This window comes from Gymnoscopelus braueri (genome assembly GCF_963280865.1).
Source record: "Gymnoscopelus braueri genome assembly, chromosome: 5".
NCBI lineage: Eukaryota > Metazoa > Chordata > Actinopteri > Myctophiformes > Myctophidae > Gymnoscopelus > Gymnoscopelus braueri.
Window position 1 is genome coordinate 14,762,955 of NC_137606.1, and position 11,931 is coordinate 14,774,885.

The 11,931-nt window shown below is 38.1% G+C and overlaps 1 protein-coding gene across 1 annotated transcript in view; it reads right to left on the minus strand.

The window, feature by feature from the left end:
• Nucleotides 1-6,132: 6,132 nt before the first annotated feature.
• Nucleotides 6,133-11,931, minus strand: part of LOC308084995 (NADPH--cytochrome P450 reductase-like) — a 24,322-nt gene continuing 18,523 nt past the window's right edge. The window contains 7 exon segments of the mRNA XM_080428005.1: nucleotides 6,133-7,440; nucleotides 8,265-8,350; nucleotides 8,556-8,701; nucleotides 9,865-10,132; nucleotides 10,844-10,992; nucleotides 11,420-11,512; nucleotides 11,515-11,687. Of these exon segments, the coding sequence (XP_080284131.1) occupies nucleotides 7,296-7,440; nucleotides 8,265-8,350; nucleotides 8,556-8,701; nucleotides 9,865-10,132; nucleotides 10,844-10,992; nucleotides 11,420-11,512; nucleotides 11,515-11,687 (1,060 nt within the window). The 3' untranslated portion in view covers nucleotides 6,133-7,295.

Here is an 11,931-nt window from a genome sequence, read left to right on the forward strand (position 1 = left end):
TTTAATACGATAAATCATTGTATTCATGTAAGTAATCAACTCAGGAAGTTTCATTATGATAACTCTTTTTTAAATGTCATTTTTTCACCTGTCATGTACGTATGGGGAAAATAACAAAATGTGTGATAACCATGTAAAAGCTGCTCCTGTGGAGAGGTTATCATATATTTATTTACTCGTATTGACCCTATGAACAATTTAATATAGGAATGGTTTTGCCCACTCTTTCGATAATGACTGGCTCATGGACTAATGGAGACTTGAATTCATGGATATCTTTTAGTTTTTGTCACATTCCTAAGCCAATAATTTGATAGACTGGAGGAGCCAGCCCTATCGAAGGTCTTGAAGGGTGGATCCCAAAGCCTTGCGCTTGGTACCAGCGCCGCTTCCTATTGCTTCACCAATCTATCATGTCAGTATCATGGTCAGTATATCCGTATCTAGTCAGTCTCATACTGACATGATACTGATTATTACGATGTAACACTTTCCTCAACAATATAAGCCGTTATTACATTATTAACTGTTATTACATTATGAGCGGCTACATAAGGTTCTTAATGTAACACATTACATTATGTGCTCAGGATATTATTACATTAGGAGCTTTTATTACATTTAGGTTATTACATTGTAAACAGTTATTACATTATGAGCCGTTATTACATTATGAGTTGCTACAGCCTTCCCACAAGATAGATGACTCGAGTTGTGCATATAATATAATCATTAATTTTATATTATATTATATTATATTATGTTTTTTTTAACAGTTTCCTGAAAAACTTGTCGCTAAATCATTGGTGCTCAAAACTTTTTCATGTCAAGGACCCCCAAAAGGATATGTATTTGGCTGCGGACCCACATCTGAAAAAAAAAATTTCCAGGGACCCCCAGAAGCAAAGATTTGAGTTAAAAATGCTAGCTTTAAAATATATATATATTCAGAGGGTTTGCACAAATTTTCACGATTTTTCTAAAATAGTAGATTAGTGACGCGGCGCTCTATGCACTTCTACTGATCTGGCATTTTTGAATAGCCAAAGAAGTCTAAAATGACAGATGCTTAATGGGTTTTAAACATAGGTAGCCTAATAGCTGAACACCATAGCAATATAAGGTGTAAAAAAAAAACGTTATTTACCCAGTAGCTGCTCACTTTATTGAGGTGAATCCCCCATCTCTTCCCTTGGTTGAAAGATAACTACGTGTGGATTGAAAGATAACTACCAAATTGAGGTGGTGATTTAGAGGCAGCGTGGAACTATAGTTTAGTCCCTGGATGTAGTATTTGACTATAGGCTGTTCTTGTGATCTTTGTGTTTTGTTCATTTAAATAAATAATTTCTAGTGCTTGAAGTACAGAGCTACAAGTGAGGCTGCTGCTTCATATACATTTATAGCCTGAGATTCCATTTCTAGAGTTATAGGCCTACCACAGCATTTTTTTTGAAAGTACAGGGAGTAACAAGGTTAACACTAAATCACTTTGACACTTTGTCATTAAAATAAATTACTTTTCCTTTTTTGTTTTGCTTTTTGTTGCTTGCCATAGTGACAATTGAAGAATCGTTAAGTGATTTCAGATTACAGATCATTTATTATTTTATTTCATCTGCTAACCCAGAATGTCATTGAATGTGTACTGTATGTGTGTCTATTCAATGAGAATTATATTGAATACACATAACACAACTTTTGCCAAATTAAATTAATTTACTGCTGCATCAAGTCTGCCAGGTGATATGCGGCCAAGTCCTTGAACATAGATGTGTTCCCTCAGCAAAGCAACAACATACTCCCCTGTATCATCAATCACATTGTGCACTTGTATTAGAGACAGAAGTGGGCAGAGAGGTTTTCAAAGAATTCCTCATGTTTGTTTTGGAGATCTTGCGAGTACCAGGTGGCTGAGTTACCACATAAGACAAGGTCCAAAGTTCATAATCTAAGATTAAACTTTTACAAGTTCCTGGAGTGACATTAGGTTGTTTCAGAAGCCTGATTAGGCCTATAACAGCAATGGAAAGCTTAATATTAAAATGACCGTAAAATGGGAAAACTCAATCTCATAGGGATGACAAGATGGAAGCATTACATTTCAGTACCTTTCTGTAATGCATGACAATTGTTGTCCTGATTAACTAAGCTGCAACCTTCTTGTGCTCCAAGAGCAGTAGATTAAAACAAATGCTGAGTATTATCCATAATTATGCACTGGCTGGCATTGAATGAATGTCTGACTAGCTTTAATGACACTTACATTAGTATACAGATAGACCACCCTTTCCTCTTTAATTATACTCACATTGTTGATGCAAAATAAATATAGTACTGTATCTTCAATATCTGCAAAATATCAAGACAATACACATACTTTTATGGTTTGTTTTATCATGCCTATGTAGGCTAGCTACCAGATGCATGGGGTACTTTTGTCAATAAACAAAAAGATCATGACTACAAAGTGAGGACAATCACAGGGAAGTATTTTAAATGCTAGTAAGTAACTCTCTCAACCTGACAGCTGACTTATACTGATGTGATCCTTTTGTTTTTGCCCACCTTTATTTTTTAGTGTATTTCTAGTGTAGTTTAGTTTAACTTCTTAGGCTGAATTTAAACTTCATGCATGACCCTTTTTAGACCAGTGGTTCTCAAACTCTTTCATGTCAAGGACCCCCAAATTAGTATGTATTTGGCCGCAGAGAAAATATTTTCTACAAGGGACCCCCATACAAGATTTGTGTCGATAAAAAAAGAAAAACAGATCTAAAAGCTCACAACATCGCTGCATCGAGAGCTTGTAGATCAGCTATTTTCAAATAGCCAATACACAGATTATGCACTCTCTCAAGAATTTAATCAACTTTGAACATAGACTTTTGTGTATACCTGTAGCCATTGAGTGACAAGAAAACTTGGAAAAGTATCAATCACAACCGAACCTCAGATCCCAGGCTTGCTTTAAACCAGCCATCCATTGTTCCACTTGGAGTGGTACAATTGGAGGGCTGGCCTTGCAAGACTAATCGCAACCTAATATACAAATTGTTTACCACTCCAGACATTGTATTGTGTTGTTTGAATGGGAGGAGAATTATACTTTGACGTGCTGCATTATTGCGTTTTGTTTTTGACTTTTTAAGTTGTACAATTTATTTTCTGGCAAAATAAAGGTGTAACTGTAAAGTCTTAAAAGGTATGTGCTTTATTTGTTGTTGCTTTATCATTTAAACATTAACTTACCTACAGTGGATTTTTGCTGAAATGTGTCTGAGCCTGATCACATTCATACAAAAGCAGCACAGAATAGATTAACAGTCACGCCTCAAACATTATCCATAGCAGAATATAGTCTGTTTCTCATGTCCAAAACTGCTTCTTTTCAGGATTTCAATTAACAAATAGCAGATCTACAAAATGCATCACGATGCAGTGTTTTGAGCTTGTAGATCTGCTATTTTTGATACTTGTGTGGCACACTGTAGTGTGAACAAGCAGGGCATTAAGTTACAAAAGGGGTTTCTGCCCGATAGCAATGATATGACCAATTGAAAACAAGTCACACAGCATGTAAACAGCTGCAGGTCATGAACTAAAAGTAATAATAATAAAGACATGCCTAAAAAAGCTTTTCAAAAGGGAAATAAATACATTTGGGCAGTCATTTCAAGTGCTCTTTTAATGTATATGGCCCTACAAGTAGTCAGTGAACTGAATTACAATTTTCATACATTACTGTTGATTCTTAAATAAGCAGATTTTGTAGAAATTAGTGATTTTTCTTCCAAGTTTATTTGTTCAGAGGAAGAGATGCGTAAGGCAAAAAAATAGAAGGAAAAGGCTGTGGACTTACATTTCCTTATATTGCCTTGTACAGTAACATGATTTAATGTGTGGGTGAAAGGTGAGAGAGAGTGGATGCAAACATGTTTTATAAACACATTTTTACATCAACACAGGATACATTTGAATTTAAATCAATGATAAACTAGTTAAGTGAAAGTTATTAAGTTTGTGTGGGGTTTTATAAAGTATTATTAACAAGAGCTTGTGACTAAACAATGTTGGATCCATTGGAACACAGGTTCTTTTTAAAGTTCTCTGAAAAGTAACAGTTTCGGACATACAAGGTTTCCACCCGACAGCGACAATATGCTGAGCTACTGCGCTTTTGCCCTTGTAAATGTTCCCACCAACCATCTGCAAATTGTATGTAAACATCAATTCCCAAACTATCCAGTCAGTCACATTAACCATATTCACACAGCCAGTCTACTCTTATGCAGTGGTGTAAAAGAACTAAGTACATGTACTCCAGTACTGTACTTAAGTACAATTTTGAGGTATTTTTTCTTTACTGGAGTATTTCCAATTTTCTGTACTTTTACTTCTACTCCACTACATCTCAGAGGTAAATATTGTACTTTTACTCCATTACAATTATTTGAAAACTTTAGTTACTAGTTACTTTGAAATTATCAATTATATTATAAAACTTACATTAATCAATTTAGCCCTATTTTATACATAGGCTATTTGAAAATAGCCGATCTACAAGCTCACAACGCGTCGCGATACGACGCGTTGTGAGCTTGTAGATCTGCTATTTTCAAACATTATAGTACTTTTACTTTTGGTACTTTTAAGTACATTTTGATACCAATACCTTTGCACTTTTACTCAAGTAAATTTTGAATTCTGGACTTTTACTTGTAAGGGCGCGCTCCCACCAAGAGTTGGCTGGCCGCTGTTAAACGCAGGTTGTGCGCGGCCAGTTTTTTGCAGCCAGCGGATTCTAAAAAACGGGAGTGTCGCGCCTGTCACTCACTTTCAGGAGCCTCCCCGTAGCCCGCACCGCCTACTGCCTTGAGCACCATGTTGCTTCCTGAGTCTTGAGACGGTCCGCCTTCCACTCACCCGATTGGACAGAGGGGGAAAATCAGCGCCTGCCTCCAGCAGTTTTATGCTTAGTCGTGTAGAGCAGATAAACGCAAGGTCTGCGCGACTAGCGGAAAAATCTGCTCTTGCGTGAATCAACGCATTTGCATTGACAATGCATTGGCAGATTCTGCAAACAGCGGCCAGCCAACTCTTGGTGGGAGCGCGCCCTAACGGAGTATTTCTATATTGCAATATTGATACTTTTACTTAAGTAAAATATCCGAGTACTTTTTCCACCACTGCTCTTATGTCATGATCAGGGGAAGGGGTGGGTATGAATCAATGAACCGGGGTTTCTTCCCTGCGAGTATGACTTAAGAGCAAAATGGCCAATGTGTGTATATGATCCATTCACTAGATTCACACCATTTGCAACAGTCCTCCCGTGCTTTTTAAACTGGGCAAGCAGACAGAAAATGAACATTTTAGGTTTAGTCTTTAAATTGACAAATTATTCAAGTTTTATTCATTAAAAAAAAAGACATGCCTAGATATAATCAAATAATTACATCATGAATGGAAGACGGCCTTGGTGGAGGAGGAGGGGGGGGGGGGGCTTTCATCTTTTTCTGTTAAACAATCAGTAGTGTGAAGAATCCAATACTTAGTCTAAGCAAATTTGTAAGGCAGTTTTTAAAAAAGGCACAGGATACATTTAAAAAGATTCTCTAAAGGGAATTTGTAACTCCCCAAACGATTGAGTCGAAAGAAATTAATGGTGAATGCAATTATACATTGACAGACACAATCATTCGACATAGTTGAGCAGTGACATCAGTATCCACAGTGATGCATATATAATTGTACAAGGTAAAATATACCATATATAACACACAGAAGTAGCCTTGAAAGGTCTCACTTTACAGTAAATTATAGGTTTACACAATAAACCTATCTTGTCATCTTCTGTTGTCAATGCATATCAAACAATGAGATATGTCTACCATTTCCATTGTATGTATTTAAAAGAATATTACAGATACCTACAAATTAATTATTTATTTTATTATTGTTAGGTTTAAAAGTCAGATAAAACCGTTAAGACTTCACAATTGCATCATAACGTTCTGTGCCTCTGAAAGAGTAATTAGAGTGATAGACTCAATGAATACAACTTCTGCATTAAGCTTATATCCCTGTAAAAACGGACTGGTAAAGAGGTTTTTTTTTTTTTTTCCTTACTTCTTTTACAACTTGAGGTTAAAAAGTTTAATTAATGTATTTTGAATACACTTTACTATTGTTACATCAAGCCCTAGAGATAAAGACTGTTATTTTGTGGGTTCTCCAATCAAGCCTAAGCCTTGCTCTGAAAGTTCCTACTGCAGTGTCTATGTGGTATTCAGTATACCGCAAAAACAGTCTCAATGTGTGCTACAGTTTTGAGGTCTACATTCATGTCCATTCGTTTTTGTCTTTCCATTGGTTTTGAGATTGCATATTCAGAATGCTTCCCAAAAGACTGCAGTATGAGCTTTCAGAGACAGCAGCCTTCATTTGCACAAATGAATGACATTGTACAGTACAGTATATACAGCCACAGGGTGGCGTTAGCAAACCGTTCTTTTCCAACAAAACAGACAGATTCACATTCAGAGAAAAAACAGAATGGCTCCACACGCCAGTGAAAGCCTGACGGTCAAGAAATACACCAGGAGCTGAGGGTGACTGACTATGTTGCACCACTATCTGTCACATTTTCAAATCAGAGACTCTTGAACATTTTTGTCAAAGCCAGATACTGTAGTTGCCATTGATTGATTGACGAAACCCTATTAGCAGTCAATCCAAAATCTGGCCTTAACTCATTCACTGCCTGAATTATTTCTGGCCGCGTTTGCCCACTGCCAGAGATTTTTTCATTGAAAAAAAAAAGTACTCAGGAGCCGAGATACAGAATGTTTAAGTTTTAAGTTAACAAGGAAGTGGATGGGAGTCTAGATCTTCGAAAAATCATATCTCCTTGGTCTTTGGGTCAAAAAAAAAAAAGTCGTTCTAGGCAGACAGGGCTTATGGGACAGAAGTCGTTTTAGTCGTTCTAGGCAGGGAATGAGTTAATGACAGCTTTTCACAAACACGACAATTGACAACAGACCTAGTCTAGGTTTTGATCCAGTTCAAGAAATACTGATTTGTGTAATCTGCAAATGGTCCCTCATTGAACTATAGGCTAGGGCTTGACAGAGACCAAAATTGGACCATCCTCTCTTATAGCTCTCAAAGACCATGGTAACTAATAACAATTGAATGCTTTGAGGTCTAGTCCTGATGGAACAAGATGGAGACAGAAAAATAATAATAATAATAACAACCAGGACAGTAGATTTGATTGGGTCTTTTGTGTTTTAACTCCATACATCCTGTGAGTACCGTCCCTTGGTCATCAATTTCTTTACGTAGTCGGTGGCCTGGGTCCGTGTCATACCTCCTATTTCCTCTGCAATATCGTGAAAGGCTGTCTGCACGTCTTTGGCCATGTTTCTTGCATCCCTGTAAAGACAAAATTCAATAAGATGCCATCCATCACAGGGTTTGTCTGTCCAAACAAAAGTAGATCAATCACAGCTTGAGCCACTATATGCAAGATGTCATGAAACCGGAATGTCACAGTGGCTAGCGTAACTCGCTGTAGCAAAGAATTACACAGGGGAAGTACACAGAGGCGTTGTAGGGTAGTAGAACTGACTACCCAAGGACTTAAAGTGTGCTTTGGGGCACAATTCTTAATTTTCAAGTAATTTGTCTTAAAATACAATAATATTGGCAGAATACATTTTAGACCCGTTTGACTCTGAGGAAGACGAAAGTCGAAACGTCAGTCACCCCTGCAAAACAACAAAGCACGTGCAGACCAGTCGAGTGCTCCAGTATATTTTATTTGCGTAGTCTCTCCTGAAGTGCCCAAGTATTATTATTTTCTCTGATACATTTTAGATCAAGTTTGGGATGGTCGTCTTTTAAGGATGCAAAATTAATTTTGTAAAATTTGCATCCACAAAAGAGGACATCCATCCCGTCTGATGGCCATCTTGTTGATGTGACTTGTTCAGTCCATACCTGCACTAGGATTCAATCAATACATTTTGGGCTAATCCCACTGATTGCTGGATGCTGAGTGCTAGATGCTGCAAGGAGACACAGCTCTCACACAAACATGCCGTTTCACAAGTTTAAAGCTAAGTTGGGGTAACACGGAAAGAAACGAAAGAAATGGATGAGGGGAAACAAAGTTCTGTGAATTACAAACTATCAAATGTTTTATGATCAATTAATTAGAATTGTCACAGAAAGTTCCCATTTGTTTTATTACTTACCCACAGATATAGATGTGAGCATTGTCTGTGTGGATCTGCCTCCAGAGTTCTTCCTTATTGTTTCTCAACAGATGCTGCACGTACACCTTCATTTTGACAAAAGCAAGACAAATGACCATGTGCTACATTGCAATGCCCTGAACATTGTCCCAACAGAAACACAATTACAAGAACCCTTATCGTAGCATGAAATTAAATCTGTATACTGTAGAAGCCATCATTCAGTGATGGATGATAATCAACATGTTTTTAACTCAACATTCCTTTGTAGGAATGGATGGCCAGCCATACCTTTTGTTCTTGGTCTCTGGAGAAGGCCACACTGAGCTTTGATAGAACTCCATTGGTCTCTGCCTCCTCCAGCTCCTCCTGGTAGATGTAGTCCTCATTCTTACGTCTGCAGCCAAAATACATCACCGTCTCTCCAACCTCCTTTCCTGTAGATGAAACCACAAGCAGACACTGCTTACTGCACCTAGGACATGGAGATAATGATTACTGTGCCACTAAGCTTTCTTTTGACTGTTAATTAAAATATTAAGACACCATTTTCTTTTAATTGTGCACACATAGAAAGACCTTTAATAATTAATATACTTTTGAGAGCATTATTTTGTTTCATACCAAACGATTCTTGTGCTGTTCAGACTAAAAACAACCACCTCACTGTGCCACTATTCCATGGTCAGAGGTTGTATATGTTGTCGCTCAGTCCTGTATACTGGGTTAGAAGTAATCCAATACACACACTCAGCTGGACCGTTCTGCAGCCAACTTTTCATGCACACTCCCAGTAGGCCAAGGAAGACACTCCACCCTACATTTATATAACTCTTGAACTGTAGGGGTAGATCATGCAATCAAAACGAAATATTCGCTGGTTTCCATAGATCACGACAACTCACTTCAATCTTGAAGTAACCTGGTGTACACAATGAAAGTAACATCTGCACTCACTGACAAAAAGTTCAGGAGTCACTCTTCAATGTTCCGCAGATCTGCTGCTGCATATCATTAAAGACTCCTAAACGTTCATCAGTGAGTGTGGATGTTTCTTTCATCACGCCACAGCTCCCCATATACTGTAGGCCACATCCGTTTCTGCCCAACTAGATTTTTTTTCTGCAACTCATACAGATTTTGTCCAAAACTCACACCAATCAGTAATACATCATCTCTGGAGTCATGTAATAAATACCTATCATTCAGACTTTTCATATTCCACGCCAAAATCATTGCCTTCCAATGTTTGCAGGAGGGGACCATTTTACAAAAAACGGCGTCCGATGAACCCCAGAGCCAAAAGTGATTTCACTGACACTCCTAGCGTGCCACAAATGCTACATCGCTCACCGTTTGTTAAAGAAACAGTTTTTTTTGTTAACGATATCATGGCAACAGGCAAGAAAGAAGAGGAAACTTGATGCTTACTTAAATGACATATCTGGCCATTTGAAACTCAAGCAAAGTCATGCTGAAAGCTTTGAGTTATCACATCTTTGGTGAGAAATTCAAATACTGACTGAATCATGTAAACCTGTTTTTTCCATTATCACATTACTCAAGTGTTTTGTGCATGTAGTCTCACAGTATTATGTACCTTGCTCTTTGAGCCATCCTCTCTCCTGGATGAAGCCCATGAAGGGAGCGATGCCTGTCCCAGGGCCGATCATGATCACTGGGTTGGTGGCCTTGAAGGGCAAGCGGAACTGGGACTTGCGGATGTACATGGGAACAGTGGCCTTGTGGCCATTGTCGGTTACAAGTTTGTTCTTCAACCAGTTGGTGGCTACTCCCATGTTGGTGCGGCCTGTCTTGGTTTCATACTCTACCACCACAGCACAGATGTGGATGCTGTTGGGGTGAACCTAAAAAGCATCACAATGGAGAATTGAATAACATGTTGTACAAATTGATGTGAGCTAACTAAAATAAGAAAAACAATTATCCATGTTGTTTGTCCATATTGGCTGAATTCCTATGATGTTTAATTGATATCCATTTTATTACAGGGATTTTATTTCACTCAACCTACAGATCCAGTCAATAGAAAAATGCACCTTGACTGGATCTGTACATGGCGTAGTTGAGTGAATAAAAGTATTGGCGTATGGTGGATAGATTACATTTTCTGGCCAAAAAGTGGAGTTTACACACAGGTAGTGTTCTGAGAGTCTTTCAACAATCAAAGACCGTCTTTGTTTTGGCAAGTAGCTAAAGTATATTGTTTATTTTTACTCAAGTGTAGATTTCGTGCAACCGGGTCAGTGAGGAAAACACACGTACCGTCACATAGCGTTAAGGAGAACTAATAACGCTATAGACCAGAGCTAGTCAATTCCTACTAATTATGTGTCTAATAGGCAGTTGTACAGAACCGTCGTCGCAACGCATTGTAACCTTGAAGATCGGCTATTTTCACTATTACTGAAATGTAATTAATTTCTAACGTATTTTTGTACGTTTCAGTCCTGGGGAGACACCACATTTCTCTTTTGGGTCTCGAGCTAAAAAGTTTGGGAATCGCTGCCTTAGAGGAGGTGGTGTGTGTGTGTGTGTGTGTGTGTGTCAGTGCTCACCTTAGAGGAGGAGGCGATGGAGTAATAGCGAGACTGAAGACGGGGCAGCAGCTCACACAGGTGGTCAATGGGGGGCTTGAGAGAAGGCATATCTTCCAGGATGGCCAAGATGTTTCTACAGGAGTCCAACACGAAGCTCTGGTACAATGCTGAGGAGAGACACGCACAGGTCAGTTCGGTTTAAGGCACTTAAAGAAAAATATCTAATTCCTTCAAAAGAGAAAAAATAAGTTGACCTACAAAAAAAACAAGAAAATACACTTTTCTTAAAAGGATTCAGAATATGAACAAAATTAATAATATCTTTCAAGGCACTGCACCTCAGTGGTGTTTTTTCTTTTGTTAATGTTAACCAAAATGGATTTTAAAAAAAACATATTCTGGTGGTTACCATGGTCAGTATGAGAGTACATACATACATACAAGTTCCTACAATGCAAGTACTAGATTTATGACCCTCATATGGTAGGGATCCTCTGTTCAACAGATTAATATATAACTTATTTGGGCAGACCAGTGTAAAATGTATTTGCATAGATTTTGAAATAATTAAAAAACAAAAGCTCTCTGTCAGACCTTGCCCTCGGGAGAGGGAGGAAGCCATCTTGCGCATGTTCTCCTGGTCTTTGGGGTCTGAAGCGTACTGTGCCAGCTCATAGAGGACATTGTGCGAGGAGAGTTTGTGATGTCCAGGTAGTGGGTCAAAGCAGTCCGGTAAGACGTAGGACAAGGGAAAGGGTGCTTCTTATTGGACTCCTCTGGAAAATGCAAAACAAAAAACAAACAAAAAACAACTTCCATAAGCAACGGCACTTCTAAAAAGCAGCTGAAGCCTTTGGTGAGCCTGTCCCTCAACAGCAAAGCAATAAATAAACAAATGAAAAGTACAATGTCCAATTTAGCTTGAAAGATAAAGATTTGTATTATATACCCTTTCCATTAAGATTCTATTGTTTTCTCAATTCTCTTAAATACATAAACAGAAGTAAATCTATGCAGGTAGGGTATTCCATCTTCAGAGATCTTCACAAGCAATTTAAACAAGATACTACTGTTATGTTTAAATTCTCACTTATGTAACAAGGGAA